General features: G+C 43.1%; 1 protein-coding gene across 1 annotated transcript in view; it reads right to left on the bottom strand.

The window, feature by feature from the left end:
• SIIL (sucrase-isomaltase, intestinal-like) overlaps nucleotides 1–17425 on the bottom strand; it is a 47209-nt gene that overhangs the window by 8221 nt on the left and 21563 nt on the right. The window contains exons 8-16 of the mRNA XM_015275757.4: nucleotides 15790–15903; nucleotides 15576–15692; nucleotides 15410–15494; nucleotides 12678–12795; nucleotides 9592–9760; nucleotides 8938–9054; nucleotides 6218–6366; nucleotides 3664–3748; nucleotides 1063–1119 (exon numbers count right to left, since the gene is read on the bottom strand). Of these exons, the coding sequence (XP_015131243.3) occupies nucleotides 1063–1119; nucleotides 3664–3748; nucleotides 6218–6366; nucleotides 8938–9054; nucleotides 9592–9760; nucleotides 12678–12795; nucleotides 15410–15494; nucleotides 15576–15692; nucleotides 15790–15903 (1011 nt within the window). The remainder of the gene's footprint in view (nucleotides 1–1062; nucleotides 1120–3663; nucleotides 3749–6217; nucleotides 6367–8937; nucleotides 9055–9591; nucleotides 9761–12677; nucleotides 12796–15409; nucleotides 15495–15575; nucleotides 15693–15789; nucleotides 15904–17425) is intronic.

Here is a 17425-nt window from a genome sequence, read left to right as displayed (position 1 = left end):
TATCCAGCCTTACTTCTGGACAAGAACTGTGGGTACAGCAAACAAGTGCCAAGTGTTGGGAACTGCACTTTGATAACACGTGGGGCGTGCCCCACAGTTAGGGGACACTGAGTGCAACAGAACGATGTCCCCATGCCCTCCTCAGCACAGGGAGAACAGCAGCAAGGAGGTCTGAGCAAAATGCTCAACCCTACAGCACCATGGCCTCATGAAAGTAGAAAAGGGAAAGAGCTGGATGAACATCCCTCTGAGGACACCAGCCAAATACTGCAGATGCCCAAAGCAACACTAGTTAAAAAATAAGCCTGAATTTCTTCCCAGAACATCTCTGTCCTTCCTGCTCCTCAGGCACAGCTCAGGGTAGCTAGCAGCAGCCTGATGCTCCCGGGCTCAGGTTTCCAAACCTCTTACCATCAACCTAACTACTGCTGAGCCCAGTGCTGGTTTCATCCTGCAGATTTCAGCAGAGCACAGTTAGCTCAGAACTGAGCCCTCTGGGAACCACAGCACTGGGGTTAGCATTTGAGCGGTCGAGCTGTGCAGGCCCTGGAGCTAGAAGGGCTGGCTTCTTCCATGGAGCAGCTCAGTCTGCACCTCCTGGAAGCGTCTTCTGGAGGGATCCTCATGCTGCTCTGTGAATATGCCTTCTGTCAAGAATGATGCATGTGCAAAACCCCATGCACAAAACTGTTGGCAGCACGTTCTCAGGTTTCTGTCTGTTTCTACACAGGGGAGGATTTGGGTACAGTAATTTAAGCATACAATGAGGGTGAACAGAAAGAAAAGAAATCTTGACAGTGTCACGAATTTCTAGGCTGTTCTTGAAAATTCTGTCCTCTGAGTCTTCCGAGCTTTGCAAACCAAAAATAGAAAACAAAACACTACTGAAAGCTGTGCAATTTGCTCTCCCAGCTACCCTGGTGCCGACTTGGTGCTCTAGTTTTCTTAAACACAGATGCTGAGGTAAAATTACTGCTGAACATTGCTAAAAGTTATTTTGCTGGAATTGTGACATCCTAAGTTCTGTAAAAATGTAGGAAACTGAATTTTAAAAATACTTACTGTGTAGTAGTCAAACCATGTTGCCTCGGGGAAATACACATCCACTGATCTCGCTCCCTGTAATTGTTATCAAATGATTAAAGTCTGTCTCTTTTTACATTTCTGATATTACATTAGCTTTATTATATTTGAGCATGGGTAGATGTACACTCAGTCCTCTAATAACATAAAATCTTGGATCTGAAGGCTGAATTATTATCACAGCAATGGACTGGTGCTGGCTAATCTATAATGCTAAGTAGATGAGCCTATCCTGTCCGGGGGGTTTTACTGCAGTTCTGTGGGATGAGTCAATGTTAGAGGGTTATCTCAGCCTGGAACACAGCTCCACGGCTTGCAGACATAAGATGTGAGCAATGCTGGCGGGCCCTGTGGCAGGCTCTGCAGGGCAGGGCTGGGCGGCAGCAGGGCCCACTGCCTGCAGGAACAGGCAGAGAGAAAGGTCTGCAAGCAGGGTGCACAGATGCTCGCCTTATTTGCAACCATTTAAAGTTGTAGATAAATCATATTAGAGAACAAACTGCTATTTGCACAATTGCTGCACTTTATTTGGCAGCATGAATGGTATCGTGTTAATATATAAAATGATGCCGAAGGCATTTTAGATTAATCACTCTAGGAAAAGTCAGAATCAAAGCATATTTCTTTTTTGTGGGCACAAGCTGCTCATTCTCACTAACAGACTGCCTTTGTTTCTTGAAGCAGATGTCTGCTTTACAGAGTTATGGTCATTCCCTGGGAGGAGATGAAGCGTCAAGGAAAAGAGCTATGAGATGGTCACTGCTCACCATGATTGTTTTTTCATATTAACCAACAGAAGGACGGAGAAGTGGCTGATTTGCTAATGCATGCAAATGTCATATTAGAACATAGCAATTGCTAAACTGGGGGAGTGCCCTGTCCTGTGGCCTGCCTCCCACAGCAGCAGTGCTGGATGTTCGAGGGACAGTGCCTCAGCTCTGCAGCAAGTAGTGTGGGGTGGTGTACCCTGTCTGCTCAGCAACTGACAGCTGACTGTATTTGTAGAACACCCTGAAAAAGATTGAAAGAAATCTCCATAAAGTCAAGATGCTCCTCTCCCCAGATTTGTTCAGCATTACTACAATAGCTCTGGATATTCTGGCCTGCAGAGGAGTGTGCAATTGCCATTCGACTCTTAATTGCCTTAATGATGCCCTAAGTAATAGCCAGTGTGCAAGAACATTCCCCATTTTCATTGTGATGGCTGCATCCCTAGGTCTCAAGGAGCAGAGGGAAAGTCACCCCTGGTACTTTCTGACAGAAGATGTACCATCTTCTCCAGGTGAGTTTATGCCCTGTTGCAACCACTGATGGCCAGTGACACCATGGTGAGGGGCCTGCAGGCCACCTCTGCCCTGAGCATATACTCAGCAAGGTGTTACCCCCAAAGCACTGCCTCCCCATAAGGCCACCAGCACCAGGCCTTCTTTTCTGCTGCAGTCCTCCAAAAACATGAAAAACCCCTAATCTAGATTCTCTGTCATTGTATGTATCCTTATAATGATCCTTTTCATTTATTTACTTGCAAGAAGCAACCTCTGGCTCATCACCCTCTCTTCATGGGAAGGTTTCTCCCACATTTTTCATCACCTTGCTGGTCTGACACCCTGTGAAATCTGCATGTTAGTCACTAGCTATTAGAAACCTGGGGGAGCCTGAAGATGAAGGACTCACAGATGAAGTGCCACAGAGGAGCTGGAATGGTGACATGTGAAGGAATTGGAGTTGCATTTTAAATTCACAGAGGTGCAAGGGTTATATTAAAAAAATGTGCCAAGCAGTGGCTTGCTTATGTGTTTGATCATCAGCATCAGGTAGGAAGTGTCTCAGATACTCTGGCAGCATGCTGATCACAGACTGCTCCTGGATTCAACACATGGAGGTGTATGTCCTGCTCAGCTACACACCGCTGGCACTCCTGTCAGGCTGCATCCCGTTAGCAGCCAGCAGCAGGCAAGGAGAGGAGCCCACCCTTGCTCCAGCTGAGCAGTGAGAGCAAACCCACCTGCAGCTCTGTTCTGGGGCCTGGGTCAGCAGCTGCTCCCCAACCCCAACACGTGGCCAGCACAGCCATAGGAAAATGCTGGGTTTTTGAAATCTGCCGTATCAGCAGCTGACACTGTCATCATTTTGTAATGATTTAGTTTGCATGTGGTGCTGGGTAACATCCAGTCTGGCACTTGAAATGCTGCAGTTCCCAAACACAGTGGGCAAGAAGTGAAAATGAAACCAGTTTGTTTTAGTACCTCTGTGTTTCTCCCTCACCCAGCAGTTACTGCTGTGTGTGCCCTTGGAGGGAGCTGCCAGCAGAGATGTAGGAGCGTGAGGGACAGTGTCCAGCCTGCTTATACCTGCTTAGTCCTCAGTGGCAGGGAAATGCTGTGCCCTCACCTGTGCCCTCCCAATTCCAGCACCAGGCAGCCCTACATTACTTGGGCTTGGCTTGAAATGCCTTCTGCAAGCTGACAGAGCTAGGAAGAAATGGGTAGATATGAGGAAACATTCCCTGAATGTCATGGAATGCCCTAAGCAGATTTCTTTCGTACTTGTGTAATGGCATCTTTAAATTATGGTACTTGCCTCTTGAAGAACAGGAGCAACCATAAACGCGGGTCCCCAAAGGAAGGCAGTATCTATCCCATGAGTCTGCTGATCAGAGGTAAATCTGGTGTCAAAGGAGAGATACACAATGTTAAATCACTGTAATAAAATTAGAATATCGTTATGCATTATGTTGTGGGAGGTTTCAGGGGAAAATCTGGTCAAGAAATACTGACAGCAGGGAAGCCGATCATCTTACTTGGGCTTGGGAAGAAGCATCTCACCGTCTCACTGAGCGCTGCTTCCTTTTGCAATTATAGCGACCACAAATTCAGCAAACAAATGAATTCTCCCATTTTGAAAATATAAGCCATTAAGCGCAGCGTGTTTGTGATCTACAAAAGATGCTGCATTCCATCTCCATGCTTCCCATGGTTAGATAGCAGCCTCTCTGCTGTTTTACTTCCCCCCTGGTAGGCTATTAAGCAGAGCTTTCTCCTCCAGGAGCACAGTAATGGATTATTACCCCCAGGTCTTTTTGGACAGCCAAGCTGCCAGCATCTCTGGTTCACCAAATGAAAGCCTCTGCATGAGACACTTAAAACATACACAGGAATCTACTGGGATTCCGTTCCTGTTTGTTGTTTGAAATGAACACCTAAACATTTGAAATGAAATGAAAAATCTGAAATGACCGCGTGAAATAGGTATTGCTTGGAGACTCTCTGCCTGGCCAGGGTTGTTTTTGTGGTAAGGGCTGTGAACTCATAACAGCTTTACCTGAAGAGCTAGTACAGTTTCCTTAGCTGTCCTCTGTGTTTGTGACGAGAAACAGAAAGATTTGATGTAAAATTCCATCATCTGGACCTCAAAAATTCTGTTTCAGTTCTGTCTCTAAAGCCCACATTTCTCCATTTGTTAGCATCTCAGTCACTTTGTTTGCTTGAGCAGACACTCTAAACCAAGGAGTCTTAATTAGAAATAGTAAGAAATACTTACTAAGTAACAATAGTAATCACAACTAAGTAATAACAGTAAGAAATATTGTTAAGCATTTTCAGGTTCCAGCTATGGCAACATCAGCAAGCGATATGGCCATTGGGATGGGAGCTGGGTAGTAAAAGTCTGTGCTGATCTCCTGATCTCTGCACTCCCTTCCTGCATTTTAGGGGTTTTACTTCCAGTAAAAATCTCAGTCTGGTACCACAGCCAAATATCAGTTAATGGTGGGAGTGCATCTTCTGGCTTAGTCGTACTTGACAGGAGTTTCAGCTGGTGCCTCTGAGGCTGTTCTACAATTGAAATAAAAGCAAATTTATAAATTCAGTAATTCAGATGAGCCCAAGTAGAGTACAGATAAAATATATGGGGAATGGACAGATGGGCAGCCTTAACATCACTGAAGTCATGCAGTATTAGCAGAGATTAGTTAATACAATTCCCAAAGTAACTTGGTCATTCCCAGTATTCATATAAATCTGCTTAACCAAATATACTGTTAAAATGAGTCCTTGAAAGAACATACAACCCCTCATAAGACAGGAGTCCCTATCAAACTGCTCTCAGATGAAATGCTCTTAAATAAGGTAGCAGACTGAAAAGAGGAAGGATTCTGTCTTTAAAACCAATCAGTTAGCCATTACATTGAGTAGGCAAAATAGATTTTGTGCATTATCATTCCGTATTAGCATGTTCTGCACTTTAGAGTAATCTCAGTTTAATTTGCAAAAACGCCTTACCCTTTAACCAAAATGTTTTTAACCTAAAGGGAAAAGGAACATTAAACAGATCAGGACATAACCTGCACTGATAAGACCGAACTGTGGCAGAGCTCTGGGCAGTAGCCTTTCACGTGCATTATTTGCACTCCTTTTGCTCACGACTTTGCATAGCACACTCTAAAATAGAAAATTTACCAAAGGAAGGTAGAGAACCAATCAAGGGTGCCAAGAGGGAACCTGGACCTCACTTTCTTCTAAAAAGAAAAAAAAAAGAGCCGTTCCAAAAACTGAGGTTGCATTTTCTGAGTTATTTTTCGGCACGTGTTTATTAATCTTCTCTGTGCACCTGCTTCTTGAACGTCTCTATCTCTGTTTTCCCTGTGCCATTTGTGGACACAGATGTAGGTATCACACACAGCATGCAGATGCAGGTGAGAAATTGGAAAATGCTAATACTGTGGATGTTTGGAAAATGGAGCCTTATCTTCATGAGGCTTTCCTGATATTCTGTGCCAGAACACAGACGTCACAGATTTGATTCAAGTACAGAAAATACGGGTATGTGACTCCTAACTATAAAAGAGAGGACTGCTTGTTTGCCTTAAACTAGAACTTTCTTACTATTTCACTAGGCTCCTTTTTCAGTATGAAACAATTATAGGCAATATTTTAATGCATATCCATTGCATATATTAGAAGTTCTTTTTGTTGCATACATTTTAGATTAGATTTCCTTTTTAAATTGTTCTTTTTAAGAGAGAGCATGCAGTGATCTTGCCATTACTATTATCAGGCAGGCGTCAATTTGCTAATTCACAGAAGCTCAACTACTGTGAGTAAAATGGAATAAGAAAGAGAGACTCCAAACTTACTCATGCATCAGCGACCGCACCACCGTGTTGCCATGGACGTGAGACTCAAAGAACAAGGTGTAGAGGTATGGGAGCAGGGAGTATCTGATCCGGAGTGTAGCTCGAGCTATCTTGGCAAACTCTGCTCCAAAGACTGCTGGGTCTTGAGCCTGTGAAGGAAAAGCTTTGATTTGCAGTGAGCGTTATAACAGTGGATGCAAATTCAACACAGAAATCTGCGTGCATCCAAAGGGAAGCTGTTGCTGGTATAATCCTATGAAAGTGAATATTTATATCAGCAAAAGCGATGATTTGCAAACTGGAAGATGCGTTAAGAACTACAGCTGCCCTTTGGTACAGAGAAAGAGAAACAGAGGAGAAAGAGAAGGCAGACAGCCTGCAAACAAAGGCAAAAACGTGATTATTTTATTAATATTTTTGTACAGGGATGAAAAGTGGGAGTAAATCCATGGCCTTGCAAAAGCTAATGGGAACAACCAAAGTTGCTGTGTGCAATCTTCTCTGAACACAACAAACCTCAGCTCCGGGTCTCCTCCCGTGCCCATCACTTTGGGTGCCCCATGCAGGGAGATGCTCTCTGGGGCAGGAGGGGCATGCATGCTGGATCCCACCATCAGGTGGACATTCTGGATCCACTTCAAAGCCAAGTTGTCTGCCCCCTGCCACTTGACATGGAACACGCAGCCCATGGCAGTGCTGGTGCTTCATCTCCTCCAATCCCATTGTCTTAACTTCACCAGCCCTAAATTGGGCTTACCAATAAGGCATCAAGCTCCCTTCTGCCTGCACTAAATTCTCCCATGAGATTCAGTTTTCTCATCCAGATCACAGAGTGTATTACACATTCCAAGGATAATGGAACAAAAGAGGAACAGAAGTAATAGAGCTTTTTATACTATCCAGTGCCGTTCAGTCAAGAAAAGTATTAACTAAACCATTTGAAATCCCCAGTGGGATAGGCAAAGGGGATGTTTACAGTTTTATTCTAACATTAAACTTAATGCTAATTAAACTCAATATTTAAATTAGATTTCTCCATTACTACGTTTGCATTGGAATAATCTTTCCTGCTGCCTCTGAGCTCTGGAGCACCCATCCACTTTTTCACTGTGTTTTTGCTGTTGTAAATCTGACACTGCACAAATATTGCCAAAGTTTGGGGGAAAAAAAAAAAAAACAGCCTTCTGAGGTGGTGCTGAGTCACCAAAACGCCGTGTTCATTTCTGTCAGAGAACACGATGTTTTAAATGGCTTTAAGTGGTCCAATAAAACCCAGTGTATCCTCTGATACTCCTGTCATTAGGTCATAGCTGAGTCGCAGCTCTCCTCACTTTTCCTATTAAATTGCCTATTAAATCTTGCGAATGTTAATAATGCTCACCCACCTGGGTCACATCCCAGTTTGCATGCCCAAAGGGACAAGTGAACCTGCACAGATAAGGGGCCTCCAATTTTAGTAAACAGCGGTAAATAGAAAATAGTTATCTGTAACAGCACCTAAAGCCCCACAGCCACTCATTGTCCTAGAGAGAAATACCAGCACATCTCAGGAATTATTGCAGATGACAGCTGCATGGGAACTGCCAGGTCATGGCCTGAACCAGTGGCTGAGCACCAGGTGAGAGGCATGGCTAACCCAGAGAGCTAACCCTGCCTCACTCTCATTTAGGAGTTAGCAGCAGCTCTGGATAGAGATTACGCTCTTCTTGAGCTGTCACAGCTCATCAGGAGGGGTGAGCTATTTTTCCTTCTTTGTCATCTTCCCTGACTCCATAGTGCTTATACCCCAGCAGAAGGCACTGCTACTGCCTTCCTATGCTCCACAAGAGAGTGAGTTCTGATTTTCTTACGGACAGCACTGCAAGTTGTTCCTGCTTTGCCCTGTTTCTGGATGGACATCGTACTTTCATGCAGAAGAGGTCTTTCTGGGAGGTACAAACATTACAACGTTTTGATGACAGGACTGTAAAGAAAACTGAAGGTTAGCTCACAGTCTTAACCTCAATATTGCACAGATCAGTTCACAGAAGGAAAAAGTAATAATAAAAGGGCAGTTATTGAACTAGCACAATCTTTCAATCAAAGCTGCACGTAACAGAGTGTGCTTACAAAGACTGCAAGGCTTGCAAATTGTTCATAGTTAGAAACAAGATGATACTTCTATCTGAGACAAGACTTGAAAGGACTTTATGATAAGTTGAAGCCACAGCTCATGCCTGAGGCTGCGTTATTTCATGCCACCTATGAGCTCCTTGGCTGACAGCACTGCCCTTGGAACTTCTAACTGTTTGCCTGAAACTTGTTTTTAAACAGCAAGGTTCAGTACGAGGACCTCTCTCGCCTTCTTTTCAATACCTCCTACTAAACCTGTACAAGCACTGAAACAAAAACTGACATTAGCAAGTGAGGAAAAGATGTGCGGACACTCAGCAGCTCTGAAATAAAAGCTGGGCTTTAGTAGGTGAAAGATGAAGAGGATAAATCTTACCTCTGCAGGGCTTTCAGATGTTAGACGCTAGATATTTTTTTCAGAATTCCTAACTAATCTTTACATTATGGATAGGAAAAACTTACTTCACTGTGTAGTTCCTCTTCTCAGTGCAGCACTCCTTATAACCCAGTTAAACTTAACCATGAATGATAGGTTAATTTCTGAGAAATTAATACAGATCATCTTCGTCAGTATAGCTGTACAGCTCTGCATAGCTTTATTTACTTACAGCATTTCCCTCTGCGTTGTGGTTTCTGGAAAATGGGTAGAAGGAGCCGAGCTGCATCCAGCGCAAACAGAGCTCGTAGGTTGTGTTGGAGCTAAACCCACAGATGTCGGCACCAACCTGAGGAGAAAATAGCATTGTGTGTTTGTGATTGTGGAGGGTGAGGCCCAAAATGAGAACCCACAGAGGATTCCTAATAAAAACAATGTGTTGGAAAGAGATACTGATTTCGGATGACTTCATGAGAATGCTCCAGGGTATGATGACACAAATTTTGCTGGGACTGAGACTTCCCTGGCTCCTACAGCTTTCATATCACTCTGGAAGATCTGAAATATTTCAGTAATTATACAAATCCTCCAGCCCAGCTTGCAAAGTCAGAAACCTACAGAGGCACATCAACGATAAAACACTTCATGTAATGAGGTCTGTTTGGGGTGGCACACAGTGATTTAATCTGAAGCTGGCAGTGCTATTTTTGTTTCTCTTTAAGCAGCCAAGATTGATGACATTTAGCTTTCCCTAATCTGCCGTTCCTTACGCCACACAGGCTGTTACTGCTGGCCATCTCAAGCAACTTATTTTAGAAAACATTTGAGTTAATTTAAAGCGATATTGGGGATGAGCCAGGAATTGCCTGAAGGACTTCAGACTCACAAAGGGAATGCCAAAGAGGTTGAACTCCAGCATGCCGATGATGGAGTAGTGCATGTCCTTCCACTGCGACTTGTTGTCACCCAGCCAGTGACCAGCGTGCTTCCCGCTGCCCACGAAGGTGGACCGACTCAGGACAAACGCCCGCTTCCCAGTTGCCTGCTGGACAACGCTGTGACAAAATGCAACAAAGTCATTAAAAATAAGAGTGGCACCCAAAAAAGTCAGATGATCAGCCCGAGCTTCCCAGCACAATTTTGTCTGAGATGGTGTTACTCTTCGAACCTTTACTACTCTAATGTGAGTCATGTGAAAGTGTGGCTCCAAAGCTGTAAACAAGGGAAAGTTTTACTCAGTGGCCACAGTAAACAATTAAAATCTATCTGATCCATGAAGCACTTTGTGCCAGATATGTCCTAAAAGCTATTTTGCACTTCAATGATTCTCAATATTGTCTCAAAGTGAAAATTTAAAACAAAATTATTTCTATATTAACTCATTTTATTTAGTGCCCAACCGTTTCTTAAGAAGTAAAATACATATATTTTTTCAATATAAGATTTATTTTGAGATTTGTATTGGCAAATAAAGTCCTAATATCCTGGACTTAAAAGTTAGGGGGAAAAAGAAAGAAATATCACCAAACCAACATTTAAAACCAATATAGAAAGCAAACACGTAATCTTTCAAAATGTCATCCCTTTCTTGTAGTACTTCCCCCGATTTCCTTCATCGTTTGATTTATGAGATTTCATTACAGAATTGGTGCCAGAATGAATTTTTCCTTGCCTTTTAGAAGTGATTTTGCTGCACCATCAGAAGACAAATGAAGTGCAATATGCCTTAATAACAAACCTATTAAAAAAATTGATCAATATAGGATAATCTCTGTGTGGGATTAGATATTGTAACATTATAGATCGCCGAAACTCAGGTTCAACTCTGCTTTGTTAGAATTTGGGAAACAAAACTCCTTAGATTATCTGGGAAATCCCAGCCTGAGATATTAGCCATGCTGCTTGCCATCCGCCTCCTTCTCACTTTGCTCAACAAGATCTGTGCAAGAGCTTTCACCCGTGTTTGTAATGGCCAACATTTGGCTTTGTTTCTGTAGTGGCACAGAGGCTTTAAAATGTATCAACATTTGCTTCCATAGGAAGAAAAAAAAAAACAACCACCAATAATATACAAAACCACATCAAACTCAAAATCTTCCATATAGGCTTGCAAATATGATGCTTATGGGCCGTGTAGAGCAAGAGACTCAATTCTTGGCCAAGCGGGACCTGCTTGGTTTGTGTTGTAGGGCCACCACCAAGCCCAATGACTGCATGAAACTGCACGTTGTGTATAAATGGCATTTTTGAGCACTGCGGGGGCAGGAATGTCTTTTTCCTGAACCATTTTAAGGCTGTCCTGTATACAAGTCCTCTGCTCTGTCTGTGCAGTACAAATTCGGCTCTGTCTGAAAAAGTAGGTGCTAACGAGGGTAATATTGGATCAATGCAACTATGACCCAGATCTGCGTAAACAATTTACAGCACATCATTTATTGGATAATTTTCAATCTATCATGAATCGTTGCTGAAGTGACTCTAATGTTCTCAAATATATTTGTGGACTGAAATTATTTACAGAATATTGTGTGTGAATAGCACTTGGCCCTAAGCTATGCACAGGCTGATTGTAGCTAGTTTGTTGTATCCAAATTCAAGCCATTTGACTGCATACATGGCTGAGATGACACATTTCCTATTCTCTGGCTTCACTAGCATAATTCTTGGAATTGTTTTGTATACGATTATGAATGTGTCATTCATTTTCAGCTAATATCCTACAGTTGATGCTGGTTTGCTAAATATTACTATCAGTAATTTAATTTACTATATTACTGGGGAAGAGTGCGTGCAGGAATGGTATACAACCAGCCATGAAAAGAAACTCAAATGAATATGTAAAATTTTTCATCAGATTTCCATAGCTCTGCAGCAAATCCTGTCTCTGCTGGTGCTTTTCATGGCTTTTTCCACCCCTGAAGAAAGTTTGGCTGAATAAAATAAGCAGCACGGGAACACATAATATTCACCACCTTGGAGGAGACTGAAAGACACCCATGGTGGAGGCTCCTACGATGGGAGGACCTTTGCGGAGGTTGGGATGCCTGGGCTGGGTGACCAGCAAGGGTAAGGGCTGAGAGCTTTCTGCTCTGCTCAGTGAAGCTGGGCTGCACAGGAGCCAGCAGATTGCTTCTGGCTTTTTCCCAGAGCTTTCCTTCCCCCAGGCTTGGCACAGAGATGCAAGTGCATCAACACCTTAAATAGGCTCACTTAGCCACCTCACTCCCCTGGATGCCTCCGTGATACAATTGGTGCAAATGTGCACTAAGTGCTAAAATAAACCAGCCCAAGGACCCCTGCTTTGGCACTTACATTGTGTCATTAAACATATCGATGCCTTAGCTCTCTGCTGGAAAAAGCGTGATTTGTCCATTTGATTTAACCAGCCAGTTTCTGTGTCACTCCAGCCTGGCAGCAGCAGTCTGGCTGTGCAAGCCCATTCTGCGTGCCTCCGCATTGCAAAGGGACAGCTTTACAGTAGCCTACAACAACCCTGCTGCAATGCAGCTCAGCCATGTACCCACAGAGCCCCAGGCAAAAAAGCAAAATGCTGCCTGCCAAGATCAGAGGTGGCTCCAACAGCAGCTGGGAAGCTGAGTATGGATCCTTCACCAACAGCCACGGAAGCTCCTCCGCTTGGGCCATATTAGTGAAGGGATGGAGGAATCTCTGTGGTGCTGCTCTGTCACGGGAACAGCTCTAACACTGGATGGGAACATCTTGCTCTCCTTGCAGGAAAGAAGCAGTTGAAGAGCTAATCCCGATTTCAGCTGAGGAAAGTAGAAGTGGAAAAGATTCTGCTTCCTCTGCCAAGAGTCTCTTTTCTTGAAATACTTAATGACAAACAGCAATGTGAAACACGTAGCTGCTTCTTATTAGTTACCATTACAGATCTCCCAGGCAAGGGCAGCTGCTTTTAAAATGTCTCACCATCACCTGAAACCCACTTGTAGAAACACTTAGAGAACTCACTGGAAAGTTGGAGCAGTCTGTGACCAGCCAAAGAGAGAGTGCGTGTTGTAGTGCTCCCCCAGGTAAGTCCTGGAGTCAGGGCACAGAGTCTTTTGAGCCAGGGAGTGATCAGTAATGCCTGAGAAGGACACAAAACATTGCATGTCACAGTTCAGATCTCTTTGTATTTCCACACTTTTAGGACTGAAAATGTCAAGGGTCTTGGAAAGAGGAAAAGCTGAAGAACTGCAGGATCTGCACCAGTTGGAGGTTAGCACATAGCTGTAGGCACAAGTGTCCTGATAGTATGGAGTAACCCCTACTAATGAGGTTCAAATTCTATGCCCAGTAATTCAGAACATCTGTACAGGCATCATGTACTCAGTAATAGCCAGAGAGAAAACTTCTGCACTGCTAAGTTAAGAATATACATACATGTTCTTCACATACTTACAGATTTTCCATAATAGCAAGGGAAAAAAAAATAGCTATAAACCATCAAAATCATCACAGAAATTCAGATGCCAAGGGAACTTGTGTGTTCGCACGAAATCATGACATCCAGGTTTGGATCAGTGCTCAGCTGCCCTACTGTGGCAAAATTCATGGCTCTTTTTTCCCCTGAAGACTTGGAAGGCAGCAGGACTGATGGCATGGCCCCAGGCAGCACGTGAGCAATGAGCAGGGACTGTCAGGGCTGTACAGGGGAGGGAATAGCATGAGATGTAGCAGTCCTTGGGAGGCCATCTGCTATGGCTTGATACTCTGAGCAGAAGAGAGCAAGGACAGATTATAATGGATGTATTCACGCGTGGATGGGTTATGCAGTAACTCTCCATCAGCAGATCACAAGCAGTGGAGGCAGCAGCAGCTTTTTGCCTTCAGAAATCGTCAGGGGCAGCCCTGACCTCGCTGGCACAGCTCCGGTCCAGCTGAGCCAAAGGGAAGAAATATGAATTGGCTGCACAGATGCTGCCTGGTCTTTGATCCCACATTAAGGAGATGCTGGCAAGACCCATTTGGTGTGGAAAATGTGATTCTCAGCCTCTGCAGGTAGCCTCCCTGCAAATGCCATATGCAATTCAGCAGGAATTGGGCAGGTCAGACATTTGGGTTATACAGGGGCTTTATTTTTAGAGATGGAGTTACAAGTGTTACAAAATCCTCTACCCCCCAAATAAATAAATAAGAGGCTGTCAAATAGACCTCCTTTGCACACCTGAGCACAAGCGTTATTGTAAATATTTGTCAATGAGCAGGAAACTTCAATGCCAGATCACTTTATGTTTGCAGTTCTTTACTACAGAGTGCATTGCTCTGCACCTGGAACCCCATTAGCCTGTCTGCTCTTCTGGGCCACCAATGCTGGAGTCCTTGTCTTTGGGTCTTTAGACAAAAAGGCTCCAGTGTGGCGGACCTGCATCAGAAATACTTTGATTTGTAGGCAATTTCCAAGAAACCTTTACTGGAACAGCATTAAAGAACACACTGAGGTTCTGGGCAAAGTTACACTTAATGTCCTAGTGACGCTTAGTTATGAACCCTGTAAAATGAAGGTGGGATATGAAAGCAAATGCTGCCGTATCAGTCATATGTTTGTGCTTCATTCTTATTCTGAATACTTCTCATTCTGCCTCAGTACTACAGATTGCACATTAATCTCCACTGTAAAGTGTTTTAAAGAAAATTGATTTGAAGGACTTTTGTTTTTAGAAGGTCAAACCATGAGTCCAGGTGATTGTGGTATGATATAGAAAAGGAAACTGAAGGCTGCATTGCCAAACACCTGAGGCACTGAGAGTGAGGTGCATTTGCACAAGAGAACTTGATCAAGACCCACAGTGCTGAAATATGGCCGTTACAACCGACAGTTTCCTCCAAAAGGGAACAAACATCTAAATTGTATTTTAGAGCTCTGCTTCTGGTTTCAATAATTTACGATGTTTTTATTATTTTATGTCATGCTTTTGTTATGTTTAAGTTTCTCTTGTACACTGAGCGAAGAGAAATGAGCTTCAATAAATAAAAGGAAGAATTCACGCGACATTAAAACAGCCTAAAGAGGAAAAGAGGACATTTCCAGTACTTCACTGTCAATACCTCATTTTTGTCTCAGCTTTCTGCTGTACTTTAGCCTCGGTCAGGCAGCATGGCTTTCTTGGGGAAATGTTGGCTGGATTCATGCGAGGAGCACTGGCACTAATTGTAAGCACTCAGGGCTTCCAGGGGGAGAATGAGCATGCCATTATCTCAGCTACTGGAAGAGGTGTTCCCCCTCTTAACACACTCCCATAGGCCTGGGCATTTTAAAATTTAATTTTAGCCTATAGCTCATGTCTAATAAAGGGCTGGATTTTTTTTTTTTTTCCTGAAAGAAAAAATAATTAAGGTATCAGGGATATGCAACCTTTCATGTCATGAGTTGTAGAAAAGTCAGGGACTGCCCAGCCCCATCACCCACAGTGATGATGGCAATACAGAGGGGTTACTCCTTCCATAAATCTCCATCTGAGTCTACAGGTATCTTGCCCTTTCTATGAAGCAGACCTGTTGCTCAGAGAACACCAGGGAAGGCCATTTTTCTAGTTCTGTTGTAAGGCTGCCTTGGTGACCAAAGAAGGTAATCTTAGTGCTCTGCTAAATCTGAGCCAATTGTGTTCTGAATGAATCTGTAGCAACGCACTTGGAAAAAGATAAGAGAGAAAATTTTCCTAAGAGTTTATGAAAGAGATTTGCAAAAAAGCTTTACTCACTAGGAATGTAAGGAGGGTCATTGATATCATTAGCAGCGCATCCAGGAAGTTGGCCTGTTAAGTCATTGGATGGTTCATTCATATCCTTTAATAAAGAGAGTAAGACATGTCAAAAGCCATGTTCTCTGTTTTGAAAAGAAAGGAAGGCAAATATATTCAGACTTACAATCCAGATCCCGTCGTAGTCAAGGACATCCTTAAACTCCAGACACAACTGGGTCCACCATTCCACTGTCCTGGGGTTGGTGTAGTCAGGAAACACTGAGTATCCGGGAGGCAAGGACTAGAGTATAAAGGTACAAATGTCCAGATACATTTTCATTTCTGTTATGCATCTTCTTTAACATTTTGAAGCGCATAAGAGAATTCAGTAGACTGACCTTTCCAATAGCAGGAGTTACGCCATCGGAGTTGTTTATCCAGACTCCCATTTCCTGTCCGAGGTCATACGGCCTGTAAGTACCTGGTTCTTCATCCTTGCTTATAAATGGATCCTAAAAACAGTGGTTACACTTCCTTTATCTCAGAGACAATGGTTACTTTTTCTACTTCTACATTTTAGAACAATTTGATGTTATTAATGCACATTGCAAAAATACTGGAAGAAACCAGCATTACAATTTAGTAAGAGTAGAGAGCACATAATAATATAGAAAAAGTCATTAAAGAGTTGCTAGTATCTCTTGTATTAGACAAAAGTTAAGTGAAATTAATAAACACCTTCACGTTTATTGTTACAAGACTGTATTCAACAAATTTTAAAGAGGCACTGAATTTTATTTTCCTCCCTTCTGAGGTCACTACACTTGGCATCTCTGGATTTCCTCCAAAATAACTCCCATATCAGCTTCTCCAGCTTCAGCAGCTCAACTTTGGAACACCTAAAATATCTCAAGGAGCTTGCAGTTGGGACACATCCAACCTTGTTAGCCCTCTCTTCAGACCCGATGTCAGCTGAGGATGTTTTATGTCAGCCTGGTGCAGAGTAGCTCAAGTTCTCCACATCAAGTGACCAAACTCCTCTGTTCCCCATGGATGTGATATCACCAGCAGCTTACATCCTGCAGATCACTCCTCCTGCCACCATCATGGCCCAAGGGTAATCACCAACTTCCACTTCCACAGTTACAGGAACACTACCAGTTTCTCTGCCCCAGGATGGCCATCTGTGACCATCGAGCTCATTGAAAGGAGGCCTAAACTGTGCCTGGGTAGGATGGTGGCCCTCCATACCAGTAAGTAATAAAAGTAGGAAAACTCCGAGATGCCAGTGAAGAACTCTGCTCAGCAGTCAACTGGGAATAGAAGGAGGTTAGTGTGCTTAGCAGAATGCCCCTAATTGGGAGCAGCTCTCTGCTTTGTATTATTTAGAATGAAGGAAGATTGCAGCCATTTTAGAAGGGAATTCTTCCCTTTTCTCTTAGAAAATGTTATCCCCTCAGGTTCTGCTTAAGGCAAAAAAACATTCAGTTACGACATACAAGAGATAGAAATGCAACTGAAACAGTCCTTCCTTGAGCCATAATTCAAAGGAATTTTAATTAAAAAGTTATTGGAGTTTAAATAAGAAACTGAAGGACAAATAATGTATGATCTCAAATAGTAATATCCTTTAAGGGCATGCTTTAAAATTCATTTTAACGCCTAAATTAATTGCCTGATTTACTTGTAAGCCCTATGACAGCTATTGCCCTGGTCAGGAAATTGTATTCTTCCATGCATCAAAACCAAAAGCGCCTGCTAAACCCTCACTTTAACTGCAAAATAAAGTTCAGCTTTAACTATGTAGCTCCAACATCACTTCCATAATTAAAGAGTGTAAATGTCTATAGTGTTTTTAACTCCTTGAATAGTTCAGTTCTGGAAAAGAGAAAACTGTCCATCTGCAGTAATTATCTCATTATTGTGGAAAATATGGCTCTCAAGAGACTTGAAGGCTGGAAGAAATCAGCTTAATTAGCTACTCCTAATCCAAACTTCTGGTATCCTTCAGCTGAAAGGTTATTCCTGTGCATA

Source organism: Gallus gallus, chromosome 1 (genome assembly GCF_016699485.2).
Source record: "Gallus gallus isolate bGalGal1 chromosome 1, bGalGal1.mat.broiler.GRCg7b, whole genome shotgun sequence".
Classification (NCBI taxonomy): domain Eukaryota; kingdom Metazoa; phylum Chordata; class Aves; order Galliformes; family Phasianidae; genus Gallus; species Gallus gallus.
This window is presented reverse-complemented; position numbering and strand designations above follow the sequence as displayed.